At 40.6% G+C, this 18690-nt stretch overlaps 1 protein-coding gene across 11 annotated transcripts in view; it reads left to right on the top strand.

Moving 5' to 3' along the window:
- The first annotated feature begins 422 nt into the window (after window positions 1-422).
- Window positions 423-18690, top strand: part of DST (dystonin) — a 307703-nt gene continuing 289435 nt past the window's right edge. For all 11 annotated transcript variants that reach the window (XM_065632833.1, XM_065632844.1, XM_065632843.1 and 8 more), the window contains exons 1-3: window positions 423-603; window positions 1037-1071; window positions 15971-16159. In XM_065632833.1, coding sequence (XP_065488905.1) covers window positions 423-603; window positions 1037-1071; window positions 15971-16159 — 405 coding nt within the window. The remainder of the gene's footprint in view (window positions 604-1036; window positions 1072-15970; window positions 16160-18690) is intronic.

Genomic DNA, 18690 nt, shown 5'->3' with positions numbered 1-18690 from the left:
CGGCACCCTCCTCCTCTTCCTCCTCCTCCCCCTCCCCGCGCCCCGCCCCGCCGCGCCCGCGCGGCTGCACGCGGGGCCCCGCCCCCGCGCCCGCCCCTCCCGCCGGTGCCCGCGGGCGCTCAGCCCGCCGCGCTGCTCGCTCGCGGCTGCCGCGCGGGCGCGGAGGGGGAAGCCCCGGCGTAACCGTCGCCGCGGCGGCGGTTGCTGAGTCACGGCCTGAACCCCGTCCCGCTCCCCTCCTCCCGCCCTCCTCCGCCTCCTCCCCCGCGCCGCCGCCTCCCGCCCGGCTGCCGGCTCCAGCAGCGCGGTGCCGGCGGCGATGCCCGCCCCGCTGCCGGGGGGAGAGGCTGCCCGGCGCTGCCCGGCCCCCCGCCGCTCGCCGCAGACCCGCGCACGCACAGGGGCAGCCGGGCGCTTGAGCCATGATTGCCGCGGCTTTCCTGGTCCTGCTGAGACCCTACAGCATCCAGTGCGCCCTCTTCTTGCTCCTGCTGCTGCTGGGGACCATCGCCACGATTTTATTCTTCTGCTGCTGGCACCGCAGGCTCCAGAAAGGGAGGCATCCCATCAAATCTGTCTTTTCAGGTCGCTCGAGGAGCCGAGGTAAGGGATGCTGCTCACCCCCGAGGGCGGAGGGAGGGTGTCCCCGGCCCAGCCCGCGGTTTCTGCCGGCGGAGGGCCGCTCTGCCTCCGTTTATTCGGGCAAAGGCTTTAAATAAAATCGAAGCCGAGCTCAGGACTGCGGCAGCCTTGTCTCCACCCATCCCTTAGCGAAACCTCGGCCCGCGGGAGGGAAGTGAGGGGCCGGGAACCCCCCAGCCCTCCCGGTCTCTCAAGTGCAGCAGAACTTCATGCTCAACTTCTTCCCGATGAATTAAATATAAATGCCGGGCGGAGCTGCCGGCTGCGCCGGGGAGAGGCAGAGCCCGTCCGGGAATATGCGCTGAAGGGCGAGCAATTAGCTAAACCCGTTAGCCAGGGCGAAATCTGAGGCGGAGCTGGATGCAGCCTGTGTGTCTTTCTGCTTCCCTTACAGATGCTGTTATGAGAACTCATCACTTTCGCTCTGAGGTAATTTATTTAGCACGCAATTTCAAGGTCAGAAATTGTTCTATTTACCTGAGTACATACCGTTGTGGTCTTTTGTTTGTGAAATCACGTAGCAAACTTTTCATTTTGCATGGAAGACATAATGTCCTCTTTCATTTCTTTTTTTTTTTTTTTTTTTTTTTTTCTCCCACAAAACGTCAGCTCTTCATTCGTATTACCCTAACCGGCCTGCTGGTTTGTGTCATTTCCAAAGCAATCAGTTACTTCAAGAAAAGCAGTGCTTGCTGTACATGCCAGACCTCCCTCTGTCCAAAAAGCAACCCTCAGCCCAGTTATTGACCGCAGTGTAAATATGTGCAGAGCTGGTAGGTTTTGCGACTGCAGAGCTTCTGCTCGGTTGCTTTGCTGCCAGCTCTCACCTGTGCTGTGCTCTGTGTCAGAGAAGTTGCCACTGGGCTTGGATGCTGCCGTGGGAGATCCCAGAAGGATCCAGACCACAAGCCTGCTTGGCAAGTGTCTCATTTTGTGACTCTCTATTCGTAGGGCAGGGAAATCAAAATTCTTGCATGCCACTGGTAAAAGTGTAACACAAAACTCAGTCGCTTAAACCCAGTCACTCTGTAGGGATTCTGGATGAGGAGCAGAATTGCTGGGAAAATATGGAAAATAATACTTGTTTTAGCATCCACTTTGTTTCCATGCTGCTCTGTGGAGCTCCTGTCTAGATATGTCTGTTGCTTGGTTTCCTGCTATTGATTTAAGGTATATCTTCGTGCCATTGCCTGCTACTCTGGAGGCCTTGAGAGTTTTGCACTAAAATTATCTTTTGTTTTAATTTATTTGCATTTTTCCTTACCCAGTTGTGGGTGAGAAAATTACCCAGTTATGAGTAATGTTTTAAAGAGTGCGTATGGGAGAAATTTTGCAACATAGTTGGTATTGGCAATTAGTTTTAAACTCCTAACTATTTTGAAATTTGTATGCACTATCACAAAAAGATGACGACATAGGGAGTGTCCTGTCTTTAAACCATGAATGTTCTGGTTTTGTTATTGAGTGAACAGTGGTACAGTAAATGAAAAAAATTGTGTCCCTCTGGAAATCAAAATATTTTTTTCATTTTTTAGTTCCTCCAATATGAAATACTTGGTTTCCATGTAAAATTCTTTCACTCTTGAGCCTAGATAAAGATGAATTTTAATGTGTTACACCCTTTTGAAATACATGTTGTCCTGTACGGTGACTCTTAAAAGGGAAGTTTGCAAAGTGACTAATTTATTTTTATTAATCCAGCATGTGGTCATTTGCATATCACCCAGTTAGAAGCAGACACATTTAAAATATTTCCTAGAAGTTTCCATTTACTGAAAAGTGCTGGAATAAACCATTAAGAACTGTTATATTCTTTCATCATTTTCTATATTTTGTTTAGACAGAATAACACTGCAACTAATGGTCTAAACTGCACTTTTAAGTAAGTGATGGAGCTGTTTTCCCCTTTGTTATCTAAAGATAGATTTTTGATTCTTAAGAGAAAATGATGACTCATATGATATCATTAAATTTTAATTTTCCATTTTCTTTCAAGTAAAACCTTATTTTAATGAATCTAATTGAATTGATTATTAACAAATTACAGGCATATTCCCACAAAAATATTGGCAGGATTATCAGAAACAAAATTTGACATTCTCATTGTATATCAGCATAAAGCATTATGCACTTCCAACTCCAATAAGATGTTGATGAAAGCAAAGCATGACATGTAAAAATATGGGCTTTGCATAATTCCGCACACCCACCCCCAATGAACATAACATCTCAACTCCAAGTTCTGTAGCACAGGGTCCATTTACTAGCTTCCACTATGCTTAGTTGTTTGTCAGATGCAGATATAAATGGTGTTTCTTAACGATAATAAAAGATAATGAAAAATGGGTTGATAGTACATAGTAGAGGGTTGGCATTCATCTCCTGAGAGCTGGGTTCAAATCTGGCTTACATCACGCATGAAGATGCAGGTGGTCTAGTGGCACTGCACAGAGAATTGTAATTGCCCTATCTACAGAACGGTTGGCAATTCCTGCGTGATTGGCTGCCTGCCAGGAAAGCCTTATATTTGGAAAAATAGATGTGTAGCAAATTTATGTTGAGGTTCTTTGCCAGAGCCACAGCTCTCACAGTGCATGCCTACATTGTCTTTGCCTATATACAGTGAGAAATATTTAATCCCTTTTCTTTAGTACTGAACCCCACATTAACGAATAAGATACCATACTATGGGAGGGTAAATACTACTTTCGAAAATGTATTTATGATCCATACCAGCTCTTCTGTTCTGATTTTTATATGCCACTGGCGAAAGTGAATAGTTTGTTTTTGTGGGTCCTGATTTTGAATGTCTCTGCATAACATGTCTCATTATTATACTGCAGAAGTCTATGCAGACTCATTATGGAATGAACTTAAACATTTGACCCCCTGCCTCAAAATGAGGCAAATTTGCATGAATCATTATGAATATAAAGTAGGTTAAAGTCTGTCTTTGGGGTGCTCCATAACAGAAAAATTAACCAGCAAGAAGATGAGAGGGTTTCCTGAGATAATACAGTAGTGTGTCTTCCTCCCCACTAATATTCATTTAATACCATCTGAAGTTGGCCAGGTCTATTTTTTTATATATATATATTTTTTAAACTGCAGTCCTTTAAGTTCATTATGACTATAACTGTTCTTAAGATTCCCTCCATCCCTCGGGTGCTATAGATACTCCATGAAGTCACATCAGAATTGCACCCAGAATAGTTAATGTTTCTAATCTGAGGGAGACCTAGATATGCCATGCTGTAAAAAGAAAACAAGTAAATTTCCAACAGAAATATTCATTGCTTACATGACAAATCAGACTTTGATGTAGCTATTTGCACTATTCTTTCTTTATTTTGAGAATCAGTTGTAGAATGAAATGTCTGTGCTCAAGCAAAACCACACCAGAGTAACAATATAACTTGGTGAGAGTTTTACCAAAATAGGAACTGTGTTGGGTTTTTAAAAATTATTATTATTCCTTGTATATTCAAAAAATTTAATATTATCAGTGATTCACTGACTTAATTCTTCTTTTGCTCTCTGTAGAAGTTTGGTTTTTCATAAAGTATAGGAATTTCCTCTGAGTAGTTTGAGGGCTTGGGCTTGGTGTGTTTAAACATTTAGCTTCTTATGCTTTATGAAGAGGTTTGAGTGTCTTCTGTACTTTACAATTTAAAGGCATTGCTTAATGTGTTGGCGTTGTTATTTCTTGTGATTTAAATTTCTTTCTGAATTAGTTTTCCTTATTGTCTAAACATCTGGAGTCATGGGATTATGTGAGGTTTTTACCTTTCAATTAAAAAGGAAGTAAGCTTCTAGCCCTTAGGCTGGGAGGAAGTAATCCACAGGTATAATTCTTAAAATCTCATGATTTGGGCATAAAAATTGTTGAAAAGGAAGGTTCTCATTCAAAATTTTTAAATGGTGTTTTTTAATGAGATGGTGAAGGGATAATTGTGCTAATTGCTAAACCAGTAGTTGATGATTTTCATATTATTGGGGGGAAAAATTACCAGATTTATAAACCTTTTGCCTGCAATTTTCTCTGAGCTTTACATTTTTCCCTTATTTTACCTTTTAAACTAGAAATAGTATGATCTCAGTAACTGAAGGTATCGGTGTCAGTGGGCAGTCACGAGCAACATGGTATCTTTTTGTATTTATTTAATTTTGACACACATCTTTTGGGCAAGTTTCCTGTGAATGCTTCCACTGAGACCTATTGGTATAAACCCACTAGGAAGCAAATCCATAGAAGTTTTACAGTCCACTGTAAATTCTGACTTCACATAACCCAGGTGCATGTCTGGTGGGACTAGACACACCAGTGAGGCAAACAGGAGATGACACTTGATGTAAAGACTCTTTGGGAGGCCTGGCAGCATATATTAACCACAGCTGTAGCAAAGGAATAACATTTGGTCATTTGAGTTTTGCAGACCCCACATTTTCTTCTTAGTATACTGAACAGTCACTACAAGGTTATATACATTCAGTCTATTGTTGTGACAAGACTGGTAGTGAAATAGGTCAGCCGAGACTGAAGCCAATTTTTAAGAGCAAATGAATTCGCTGGATCATCCATTGTGGTACAATGGATGCAAAACTATAGTGCAACGATCTCAAGTAAATGTATATATTGACTTTGCCAACGATTGATGCCCAGAAAAAGTGTTCATAAATTTATCCCTAAGCCTGCCTTTACCATAATTGTCCCTCTTCTGATTGTGAGACAGTTGCCTAAAAATACAGTTCTAGATATCTTACAAAACAATAATGAATAGTCTTTGAAGAGTTGTGCCATAATTCATCCCAGGCATTGCAGAGTTATTTATAAACTGCTCCAGATATGTATGTACAGCTCAAGTGAAAGGGAAATCAGCAGACCCTCCAAGCTGAATTTGAGTCTTCTGTTTGATTTGAAGCAGTGCATTCAAGGAGCAACAGAAATGTACAGGACTAGGCAGAAAAACACATCCATTCACCTATTCAAAGGATCTTTCTTTGTCTTTGTGGAGCTGAATCAGCCTGAAAATATTTTACCTTTGTATTTGATGTACTTTCCCCCCAGGATGTTTAAACTGTTTTTTCCATTAGCTGTCTTAACAGTTAAGGAACAGGTTCAGGGGAAAATAAAACAGAGGCAAAAATAGATTGTTTTCTTAGATGTATGAAAGCACTTATGTACAGGAATGAATGGAGCGCTATAAATACAGGTTGCACTGTATAAGGACAAATCCTTCTACCTAGTTTTCGTAACATGTCCAAGAGTGTGGCCCAGACAGTATGTTACCTTGAGCTGTTCAATGGCAAACTAGGTACCACTGAGATTCTGCTTACTATATGTCCTCTGTCCCTCACTGTCAGCTTTATTCACTGCAGTGCTGCCTTTAGACAGCCTAGCAAGCATTGGTCTGTGCTGAGAAACAGCCTGTTTGGCAATTGTATCACAAAATACATGGCAATTCCCCAGTTGCTGCAGCAAGACCACTTGGGTTCTTGAGCTAACTCCAGAGTTACTTGGGTACCTTTACTCCCTGCTACAGTGCAGTGTAGAAATGCCCTCCATATTTCTATGGCCACCTGGTCACTTGCATCTCTGTTCTGGTATCAACAGTGTGCAGGGCATTCAAATGCTGAGGGGATCTCCTTCTGGCTCCATCAATCACCCCATAAAGTACTGACACTGTGTCACAGCTCACATCAATGGGTAAGGCATGGTCTCAATACACTGTAGATTGGGACCTGCATTATAAATGAACATATCCTTTCAGTTCTGTATCAGGATGGGGATAGCCACTGCGTAAAGATCTGGTACATAATCAAAGTTCTTACTATGTTAATTTCCCATTGATATAGTTATGTCAACAACCTCCTAGCTATCATATCAATATGTACATATTCAGGCTTCTCAGTATCTACTGTTATCTCTGGAAATGTGCGTTTTAGATGAGGTTTCAGCTTCATTTACGTTATATGCCTGTTTACAGCGCACACTCCTGGTGCACACAGGCAGCTGCTTGCAAGCAAGCAGAGCCCTGGTTTCAAGGGGATCCAGGTGGAGCAGGGCTTGTCGCCATCCGTCTATTAGCAGCCACATTGTACACATGTACAGAATGGGAATTCGTAGCAACTGTCTTTTGGCGAAAACTAGCCTCAGATTGAAACTGTGAATTAAAATAGCTGAGGTCGTACTTGTGGTGAGCACATGTATTACCACATCTGCGTAGAAACTGTGCTTGGACAGAATGGATTATGCAGGGGTCTGTAGATCACATATGGCTCAGAAAACTTTAACCATCTACACTCATTTCTCAGTTACTCTGGTTAGATTATTAGGGTGGCAGATCAGGTTGTGGATGGCCCTTCAGAAACAGCTCAGCACTTTAGGCTGAGGCTGTTAAATGCAAGAAACCACCGCATGGACAGGGTAGTACAACCCCTGGGGCTGTTTCTGCTCCTGGGCTGTTGCATGTGTTTTCCTAGGGCATGGGAACATCACTCTCACTCTCCTCCTCTCCCAGACTGTTTTAAGGAGAGGCACCTTGGATGTGCTGTGGAAGAACCATGCAGGGCACAGGGTGAAGTCACCTTGCTGTTTTCATATAGGATCCAATTCAGCTGAGCTGGGCTATTGGTCCTGGCCGTGTCAAATGTGAGCAGGTACCATCCAAGCTGCAGCCTCTCAGCTGCTCCCCGTGCTCGGTGCTCCGGAGGGCTCTCAGGCACGCTCAGGCCCCCCAGCCCCCTGGGCAAGGACTCGGCACTGTGCTGCAGATGTGTTTGAGCAGGTTGTCAGGCTGATATGGCTGGGCTTGAGCTAGTGACAGCAAAGCTGTCTGGTTTTGAGCTGATTCCTTGTGTATCTAGTTCACCTGCGAGCCTGGGTACCCGTTATCTGGGTTCTTCTGCCATCCAAAGTGTCTGAGCCCCTGCTGTGCTACCTCATGCCCTCCTGCTTTGCATCAAGGAGAGACAGTGGTTTTCCGTTCCTGACTCATGGAGGGAATGAAACATGAGTTATGGCTGAAGTGTGGAAACACTGTATCAGCTATAGAAACTAACTGCATTTGGGCAAAGACACGTTTCTTGCCAGTTGTCCCAATGTCCTTTATCGTCCCTGTCCACTCTGCTGCTCAAATACAGCACTCGGCTTCATGATGGCAAGGTAAATAGAAGAGCAGACTGGAAGTGAAACACAGTTCTTACAAGACTTAATTTATGATTATCGAAATCGATAGCACTAACTATGCTGAAATGCATAATCATGTCAGCTTGGAGGCATTATATTTATCCTTCTTCTTTGTTCTAAAGAAAAGAAAATGCTACAACTAGGTTGAGGCATCATTCCCCTCTGATCTGCTGCTGCTACCTTCCTGCACATGAAGTGCAGCCAGAATCGGAAAGTGACTTTGCAAAAACAGCATCTTCTCAAACAGCCAGATCAGCTCGCTGTAAGCATTTACAGTTTATAGTCTCCAGAGCTACTCAGCTGACCTAGTGTAGGTGTCTGCTTCAGGATGAACTGAACAGTTCTTCAAGCCTCACTGAATGTATATTGACTACATCATTGGCTATAACAAGAGCTTAGACTAGGAGCTCCTGAAGGAGAGACCCATTCAGATATGTTGTTGGTATGTGAATCTAGGTATCTTAATAGATATCTGAATTCTATTCTAGGTATCTTTTTTATATATATGCCTGTTAAGTCTCTCAGCAGTTACGCATCTATTCTATGATTGACAAAGTGCAGACCTATCTTCACATGCTGTGGTGGTGTAAATTCTCTCACCAGTTTGCACTTCAAACAAGCACATGGGACAGAGGAGAGTCATTTCTTTGTACTAGATGTTTGGCAGCATTTACATGGTTTAGCAATCTGTGTGTTATTTCTTATTTTCTTTCCTACTGCATTTTTAATATTTGAAATTAATTCCTTATGGCTGATTCCTGATGTATACCATGCACTGCCCAAGCTGAGAAGTGATGAGACAGAAAACGGAGGAAGCAGGGGTGGAAAAGGGACATACCTGGGCAACGTGCTAGTATATTCTAAATTAAACTTTCCCTTGCAGACCACTGATCAAGCAGTACCCTGATCTATTTTTGTTCTTAAATAATTGTTCCGTTCCTACCGTAGGCTTGCAGTGCCCTGAGGTAACGGGGAAGGAACTGGGACAAGCCATCGCAAAGGCAAGGCGGCCGTGGAGGGTTGCAAGTCTCCCTGTCAGATTATGATAGGACTGCTTGGAGAACAGGCCGGCTTCTGTGGTTTATGGATTTGGACAGGAAAGAGTATTTAAAGGGTATCTTGAGGCATGACTGCGGACACTGGCTATTTGCTTACATGTCAACAGATTTTCCTAGTGTTACAGCTTACCTGCTTTGATAGGAATCCTAACCTTATGATAGGAAAAAAGAAACACATTGTTTAAAACAGCAGTGTAATGCAGCATGGGTTACAAAAAACTGTATTCTAAATTCACATCTAAACGCTAGGTTCATACAAGGGCTTGTATGTATACACTTGGGGGCCCGCTTAAGATCTGGAAAGCAAGTTATTGATGTTGTATTTCATGAACTCAGTTGGAAAAGTAATCTTGTTCAGATTATGACAATTGCTTTTAATCCCTTTGAATGTGTGGATTTATCTCGGAATACGACACATGCCAAATCACAGTCTTCAATATCTGATATATGGTTCTAGCACTGTTTAGAGTTTAGGTTTTAGAAGATAAGAATAATATCTCCTAAAATAAACATAAGGCATGCAAAGAAGCATCAGTGAAAGCTTGTTAATGAGGGACTGGAATGAGAAATGGATTGTAAAATCTCACGTTTGATGTTTTAAATCTTGATTCAGATCTTTGTAGGAGTAACCCTTATCTAAGATTAAAAAGAAAATCATGCAGAAAACCCCCCAATAAAAGGTTGCAAGTCTATTTTTTGAGACCTGAGAGAACCAAGAAAGAGCAAATGCAGTTGCTTCTTCCTTGTGCATTTGTGAAGTAATGTACTGCGTGAATGTTGGTAATCTTCCTGCTGTACAAAACTAAGACCTAGTTTTACTTAGCAATCTTTACTATTAGAGAGGGTGTATAAGTAGTTTGGAGGACTTAACTTGAATTCTGGATTTTGGGTTGAACTTGTAGAACTGGCAGTTAAATAAATGTTGTGGGGGTTTTTTTGTTTCTTTGTAAACTGAGGATATTTGGGATGGAAGTCACTATGGGAGAAGAGGAGAGATAACACTTTTTTTTTTTTTAATTAACACTTAATTTAAAACTGTTGTTACAATACAGATGCATATATATATATATTTATATGTGCAGCAGGAAGACTTTCAAATTTATCTCATTCTGCAGGGGAATTTGATACAATAAAGTCATTTAATTAAACCTGCCTTTTTAGTTCAAGTAGGTACTTCAGCTATAGGGTTTAATTCTATTTGAGCCTGTGTGCAAAACAGCTGAGAACTCTGGTATCTTGAGGTTTTGATACTATGCATACTCATGTCTCCAGGCCCTAAGATGTTGTAGGTTGCATATACATGAAAGTTTCCAAGCTTTAAACAGGCAGTAACTGACAATTTAAAGACTCTTTCTTGAGGCCATTAATTGACAATCGTAATAGATGACAATTCTCATGCATACACAACCAATGTCAAAAAGCTTAAAAGCAAGCACATGAAGTTGGATATCCTATCTGAGCTTCCTTTGGCTTTGATATTCATTAGTGCACCTGCAAAAGTGCATTTAATCTGTGGGACTCACTCAAATATCTCTAAAGGCATTTGCAAACACAGATGAGTTCTGTTGTCATTCCTCCTCATATGCTGAATTGTGGCTTAACACTACCTAGCACTTTTTCTGGGGTTTACTGAAGGTAAACTGGGCTGCAGCCCAATGCCCACTGAAGTTAATGCAAAGATTTGTGTTGACTTCAGTTGGACATCAGATAATGCAGTCTTACTTCTCTTGCAGTTAATGTTTAGTGACTCTGAAAACACATACTGCCTGGAAGGGCTGGATTCCAAAATTAGAATTCTGACACCAAATATATTCTACATAAAGTGTTTACACACTGGAAAAAAATGAAGAATGAATATGGTTTCTTATCAAGCATAAAAATAATAGATAACATATGATGAAGGCAGTAGGGATAGTAGAAACAAGAATGGAGAAGAGAAAGATCTGGCCAATTAATACAATCACACATTGAAATAATGGAGGAGTCCAAGATCCATGTCACTAAAGCAATAATGCATACATAGGATAGCACTGATGCATTCATGTGCTAATATTAAAGGATCAGACAAAGAATTAAAAAGAAACGCAGAAAAATTAAGAAAATGAAAGAAAAAGGTTCAACACATTATCCAAAATGTCCTCATCTGTAAATAAAAAAAGCAGATGTTGGACAAGTTTTTTAGGAAGTTTAGGAATGGGAACAGGCAAAAACATAACAAGGATTGCAGAGTATCACAAACTTGTTATCAAATATTCAATATAATTCAATAATATAATTCAATATTACCAGACCATACTGAAGAAATTCTGAAGAATGGGGCAAATGAACACACATGACATGGCTGGGTATGTTACAGAGAAAAGTCGTTTATCCACTTCATTAATTTTTAAGTTTATGGTCTCCAGAAAGGGCCTTTTGAATTACTCTTGACAATGAATTGAAGACCTGTTTCGGATACACAGCCTGATCAGAAAAGAAGATGGGTTGGGAAATATTTAAACAGAATGGAAAAGCATGCTACACTATTATATATATATCAGTAATACAAATTTATAAGAGTATTGTGCTGAACTATGGGGATCTATCTAGCACAAGTGATGTCGGTGAATAAGGTCATGTAAAACTCTCAGGAAAAAAAAAGTGATGGAAGACACTGGAATTATTTCATGTAGAAGGAGGAAAATAAGAGGAAATCTGCTTGTAATACAGAATGATTAATACTGCAGGCAGACCAAAACCAAGTCATCCTGGGTCTGATCCCTCCTATCTTATTTTGCATACTTACAGTATAGATGTCTATGAAACAGTCAGCTTGGGCTCCCTTTATGGCCAATGGTGCCACTAGGGAATGGTTCTTCTGACCTGCTGACCTCAGTGACTTGAAATGGGGATGCAGGGAGCGGAGGTCTGCTGAGCTTTGGTCAGAGGAAACCCACACCATGTTTCTATACACAAGAAATCAGTCACTGACTCAGAGGTGTGAAGTTAAAACTTGGCTGGATAAGAAGATATTTTTTTACAGAACCTCTTACCGTGGAAGTCATTTTTCCCAACCAGTGGGTTGTGTGTTCTGGCACACAGTGCCCAGGTTTGCAACATTCACTGTTGGTTGGGTGTAAAGAGAGACACAGTAGGTCCTTTCAATATTACCACACTTCATTCCAGAAAACCAGACAAACAAAACCAACCAACCAAAACTTTCAGAGAAGACTTAAAGGATGAATTTCAGCTGAAGGAGACTGATCTCCCCAGCCTCCTTCCACAGACAGAAAAGCTCCCTTGAGAATAGGTGAACTAGGATTTGGCTCTGCATCAGCCTCCAGAGACACCTCTCTATTCCTGCTGCCTGGACACTATGACCAGGAAGATCAGTCTTCATGGATTCAAAAAGACTCTTAACTGGAACGATGCACATGAATGCTTTTGAGAGAAGATAATCCCAGGTTGAGTTTGCCTCATGTCTTCCTCTGTGATATCTAAAACTGGTTCTGGTGGTCATCTGAGTTGTTTATTTAAGGAAAAATACTTCATACTGTAAACCTTCATGCAGTTCCTTTAGTATTTAGAAGATGGATTTTTCTAAAAATATGTATTTGAAGTCTTGTTTGGTTTGCCTTGTTTCAGAATTTTACAGGCATAAAGATGAGTCAGGCAGTAGGGTCTGGGAATGAGTAACTCGCTGTCAGCACAAAGACCACGAAAAGCCTTGTCACTGTCCGGTGACACAGCATTTGCTTGATACCGGAAACTACAAATTGCTTAATGGTGTTAGAGTAACGCTGTTGTATTGCCCCTGTGATTTAAAAATCTCTAGTGTCTTCTCAGGGATTTGCTCTCTGGTGGCATACTGTGTCCCCTGGATATTTTGCAATACTTTCCTGTTCTTCCGTGAGCGCTGATTTAATATCTAAAATAGTGCCATCTTTGCCAAACAGAAATTAGTGTCATTTTCACTTTTTTTTTGGTTTGTTTTGGTTGCTATATTAGTATGATATATTTTCAATTTGGGGTTCAATTGAAGGATAAATGACACAGATGACAGAAGGAGCATCTGTTCATTTTGCTCTTGAAAAGGAGTTGCTGGCCATTCTAGTTTTGCATGGAGCACAGGAGTATTAGCTCCCATATATTACATCACTTTTGACTCCTGTCTTCATTTCTGATTAGCAAATTTTGAAATTTTCCAGATTTGGGTTTTTGCTCTGGCAAAGTCTCATTGCAGGAATTAGTAAGAATTTTGGGGTTTGGCCTGAGGACTCTGCCCTTGTAACATTACCTTTGTTGATATGGAATTAATTTTCCACCTGAAATCATGATCTTCTGCCTTTATTGCATTATAATCCTCCCCAGAGCAACCATTTGTGATACTGCAGGCAGATTACAACTTCAAGCGAAGAATAAGCTTCAGCAAACAGAGGCAGATGAGCTCTTAAAGAGATAAAGATCCCATTTTCTTGATACTAATAAACAGCAAAAGAGAAAAATATATGAAATACGAAGGAGAAGCACTGTCTATAACCAGACTTTTCTGGAAGTCACAGCGACTTTTTCATATCAAAACATAATAATCAGTAAACCCGGAAGTATTTTGAGGTGAACTCACTCAGTGAGAGAGACCCACATACTTAAATCCCTATTTGGCGTATGTCTCTAAGCACTTTTAGAGCTGCTTAGCTTCTACCAAATTCTTCTGTTACATAAACTTACTTTCCCGAAGAGTTTTATCCAGCTAATGGGGATGGGAGTGTGGTGAGGGAGCGGCTGCAGCGCAGGGTATATAACCAGGCTTCGGCCAGTAGCCATCATCTGTAAATGAATCATGATGCATTTAACATTTAGAAAATCTCTTCTGATTTCAGAACTCAGAATAGATTTGCTGGGTATTTTGGTCTCTTAAAGAATATTTTCTTTTACTATGGAATAATCCCTGATGCACAGTAACATTTTTTTGTAAAAGAAAATTTCCACAAGAGGTTCTGTTACAGTAGGTTTCCTGTGTTATTTTGTCCCTGACATCCTGAACAGTCCTAGTATCACGTTGAATAATATGTTACAAGTATCTCTTAGCTATTTCGAAATATAGAAAGAAAAAGGGGCAATAACTTCTCCCACTGCAATAGTGTGGCAGACTATCACACAGATTTACCTCTTTGAATGCTTAGAGATTTTCTTAAATCTGTGCAGGTCTGCTGGCTGCAGTGGCCTTCACTACGCTGCTTGTGTTGGTTGATAAGGACAGGGTCCTGCTTCCATTAAGATACAGGCAGTCCAAGTCTGGGCCTACCTGTAGTCTGAACGACTCTATTGTTTCAGTAGAATAGGATGAATCATAAAAAAGGGATTCAGGAAATTTTGGCCATATCTTTTCATGAAATGTATTTCATAGCCCTGATGCACCACATCCGTGAACCTCCCAGGTGGGCTAAGTAGAGCTGGGCTCTATTCCTGTCCAGTGTCCAGGAGTAGAAAGTTGCTACCTGGAAGTTACTTCACCTGATACTTCACCTTGGCACTTCAACCTTTTCACATCATCTATTGCATGCAGTGTATATCTGTAGCAATGACTAGCATGTGTATGTAAATATATGTTTGTGTGTTTTGGCTGTTTAGGGGTATATTTACTTAATGGAGCACATACCTTTAAATAATGAAAATAGCTGTCTGTCTCTGTGAGTGCCCAGAACAGACTGAGCGCTCTTCCCTTGCAGTCTCATGAACATTAGAGGAGTAAATCCAATTTGCACAGGGCCATACATCTGACCTTGTTTATGTTTACCAACATAACAACATTTTAGCATAGCTTTTCTATGCTGATTTCCTAATTAAAACAAAGCAACGACAGCAACAAAACACAAAAACCAAAACTAGAAGCTAAGGGAAGGGAGAAAAAAGAACAGCAGGTTTATATGGAAATGTATTGCTCCCACTAGTTTTCAGCTGGCAGGAACTCAGGATATTTAGATTCACAGCATAGATTTCTGCAGTTTTAGCTAAAATCTCACCTTGCAGAAGTTTGATTCTTTATATGGACCAGTCATTTCTGAGTGCTGGGTTTGTCACATAAGGGCTTCAGTGGAGATATTTTACTAGAAGAAAAAATAAGGTAGAAAATCAGGAATTATTGCATCTATTCTTTATTTTGAAAGGGAATATAGTCCTTAAACTGCAGCCTGTCACTAAGGAAATAGATTTGGCTCACTTATTCTGAAAGCTGATGTGACTAAGTGAAGGAAACTCTTATTTACAACCTGGCCAAGTTTAATATCAACCAAAATGGTATTCAGTACAAATGACGCATAGCAGGCTCATGCACGCGCATGAGGGTCTCAGTGAAATGAGAGAATGCTCATTGTAAATGCTCTGCAGGTAGCCATACAGGGACAGCATTGCACATGCTGCCATTAAAGGAATGAAATTCCATAAGGCTATGAGACATTCGGGATGATGCTCAGAGGTTTTCACAGCAAACCTCTAAAAAGCATTTGTGAAGGGCACCTTTTCCTCAGTTTATTAATTTGGCCAAATATACATGTATTTTTCAGATGATAGCAAAAGGCAGCACTCACTCTTAATTATTTTATTCCAGATGGTAAGGTCTCCCCTCAAACCCAGCAGCATCAGAACTCTTAATAGGATCTGTTAGTTATAATTAAGGGTTTCCAGCTACCAATTTTTCTTTACTTTCATTCTCAGGAAAAAATGCACCTTTTCAGCTCATGCTCCCTAAAACAATTTCTCATGAGGCCAAGAATTAACCTGTAAAATTTTAATTATAAATTTTAAATTAGAACTATTTAGTTATAAATAACTCAAAGTGTGAGCTTATAAAGAAAAGTAACAGGAGTTACTGCTACTACCTGTGTCAGTAATGCATATAATTGAGAAATACAAAACAAATGTGATATTAACAGCACTTGGCAACATCTCCTTATTGTTACATGGAGTAAATATGGACATTATATTCATTAAAGATGAGCATGCTTGTACCTCAATTGTTGTTAAGATCCTGTATGATTTTTCTGTTGTTACATGGCTCCATTCTGGGAGATGTCAAACACAATGATTGCTTTTTCTGTTACAGGGCTTTAGATCAAGTCCTCGTCATGCTAGAAGGCGTGTAGCGCCTCGCCTTGAGGAAACACAACCTCTAGTGGAAGCTCACCACCTAAGTGAGCAGGAAACTTCTGTAAGGAAAAGAAGAATCAAGAAAAGCAGTAGAGTTCAACCAGAATTTTATCATTCTGTTCAAGTTACCCCAACTCGAAAACCTGTAAGTAATCTTCCTTTAGGCATAAATAGCACTCGAAGTATATTATAGGGGCATGTAATATAATTCTAATTTTTGGGACATCCATATTCAGTTCCGCAATTTAAAAACCTTTTCAGTTCTCATGTTCAGCAAATCCAGGTATAAATTTGTTAGACTGTATTTAGTGTTCATGCATAACTGAAAAAAAAATCCAGTTCTGAAGAGGGGTTTTTTAATTTTGCCTTTTATTTAATATTCCGTCTATAGTCAACAGTCAAGTAAGATATTTCATTTGATAGTTTTATTGTGATATTACTTAACAGGTTTTTATAGTGGATGTGTTTGTTATTGACATTCCTCACTCAGATTTATCAGAGATTCTATGTACTGAAGCAAAGTTCTATTAAATCTCATTACTAGATACAATTTTGAGGTCTCTTCTGCTTTATACAGTATTTACAACCTTTCTGCTCAACAAAACTTGTATCAACTCTTATCATTCTTTGCTCCTCAGCTTGATCTACACATAGTTCTTCGAATATTGACAACCTACTTTTAGTGAGGAAATATGACAATTCATTGAAACACTTACGGAGTCCCTAATGTAAATGTGTGTGGAAAATAGGACAAAGGGCAATGGTTTTAAATTAAAAGAGGGTAGATGCAGGCTAGACATGAGGAAGGAATTTTTTACAATGAGGGTGGTAAAACACTGGCCCAGGTTGCCCAGAGAGGTGGTAGATGCCCCATCCCTGGAGACATTCAAGGCCGGGCTGGACGGGGCTCCGAGCAACCCGATCTGGTTGAAGATGGCCCTGCTCGTGGCAGGGGGGTTGGACTGGATGAGCTTTGAAGGTCCCTGCCAACCCAAACTATGATTCTGTGATACTTCCTGCAGGCATAACGCGTTTCTCTTTTGAATGAGAGCTCATTGCATTGATGTATTTACTGACTAACCTATCTGTGCCAATGTTAAGGGGCTTGAACTACTTCTGTTAATCCAGTATTATTAAAGAGGTAACTATTGTGCATACCCTAAAAAAGATTATCTTGAGGTTGCTCCAACCTCAGTGTACCTTCCTACATTTGTGTTAACTGAGCACCAAGAATTATCAGTGAGCTCTGAAGTTTGTGAAAGCGTATTCCCCAGTGGAAGTACATTGTCTGAGAGAGCAAGAAACTTGTGCACAGAAAAGAAAGCCAGAGCTGTCAACAACTGCCAGAATTTTTACCTTTTGGCTGATACATTTAGTTTCTCTGATTTCGTTTCACTACTCCCCAATTTCCTCTGTCCTCTCATGCTTCTGTTTGTTATTTATTTCACTATGCTGCTGTTCCTGTGGTTTAATTTGATCTGATGGATTTGTCTTCTGCTCTTCTTAAGAGAATCTGCTCTTCCTTTCTTCTCAGTCGTCTCCCTTTTGCTCCCACCCTGTCTTGCTCTCTAGACTACTTCGTCTAACTGTTATTACCAGGTCTCCAGCCTCTCACCAGGCTCTCCTCTGTTCATTATTTGCTTCTGGTCCTTTCCCTGCTTTGTTGTCCTTCCTTCATCTCTTCCATCATCTCCTCTATTATTTGCCATTCCGCTCCTTTTTTTCTGGTTCCCTTTCTTGTTTGATTATTCTTAATTTTTTCCATGGTAGGCCTATACTGAGGGTAAGCCTGCCTGTAATTGCTGAGGCTGTTACCAACTGCCACTGATTACCAGCATGGCAAAAAGAGCATCAGTAGTGCTGAAATAGAGCTAAAACAGTAGAAATAGAGTAAGCAGCAAAACAGGCTTTGAAGTATAGATTAGTGAAGCTGAGAAAGCTCTGCTTTTCCCCAAAGTCAGTAACACATCAGGGACTTCAGGACCAGCAAAGAAAAAATGTATAAGATTAGAAAATGTGCAGTGTGACTATATGACTTCACTTTCCTTTCATTTCATGGGTCTATGCTGTGTCTGACAAGACCTACCACTGAAACAACAATAAATCCCAGATTTAGAGAAAACTTCTCTCAGTGCTGTCACCATTACGTCACTACCCTGCAATTGCCTTTGCGGTATATCTTTTAGGCGAAGTTATATAGTTCTTTTGATAGCTTTTCGTTCTACAGCCTCAGTGAACTCACATTTCCATTAAAAAAGCATAAATCATTACCTTTATTAGACTACAATCCAGAAAACATAAGTCACTGATTTCATTTCTCATGGACATTGTAAGTTATTCTGAATGTATTATTAATGCCTTGGTGACAGGGTGAGTAAGGTTCATGCCATGACAAATCACTGCAGCATTGCGAAGTTCCATGCAGTCACAATGTTGTCCATCCCACAGTTTGACGCAACTTTGTTCCACTTAGTCTCAATGTCTTGAAGGTGAGACTTTTGGGCTTTATCTTTGTACGGTTTTACATGATTCAGTGCCAGAAGTGCTCTTGTTAGTCTACATAATTTATTTCCATTGTTTTTTCCTGTTATTCCTAGCTCTGTCCACTTGAACCACTTTAAATAATCTGTTTTATTGATGTTTACACTATGGAAGTATTTTTAGGCAGCTATGGCG

Source organism: Caloenas nicobarica, chromosome 3 (genome assembly GCF_036013445.1).
Source record: "Caloenas nicobarica isolate bCalNic1 chromosome 3, bCalNic1.hap1, whole genome shotgun sequence".
Lineage (NCBI taxonomy): Eukaryota > Metazoa > Chordata > Aves > Columbiformes > Columbidae > Caloenas > Caloenas nicobarica.
This window is presented reverse-complemented; position numbering and strand designations above follow the sequence as displayed.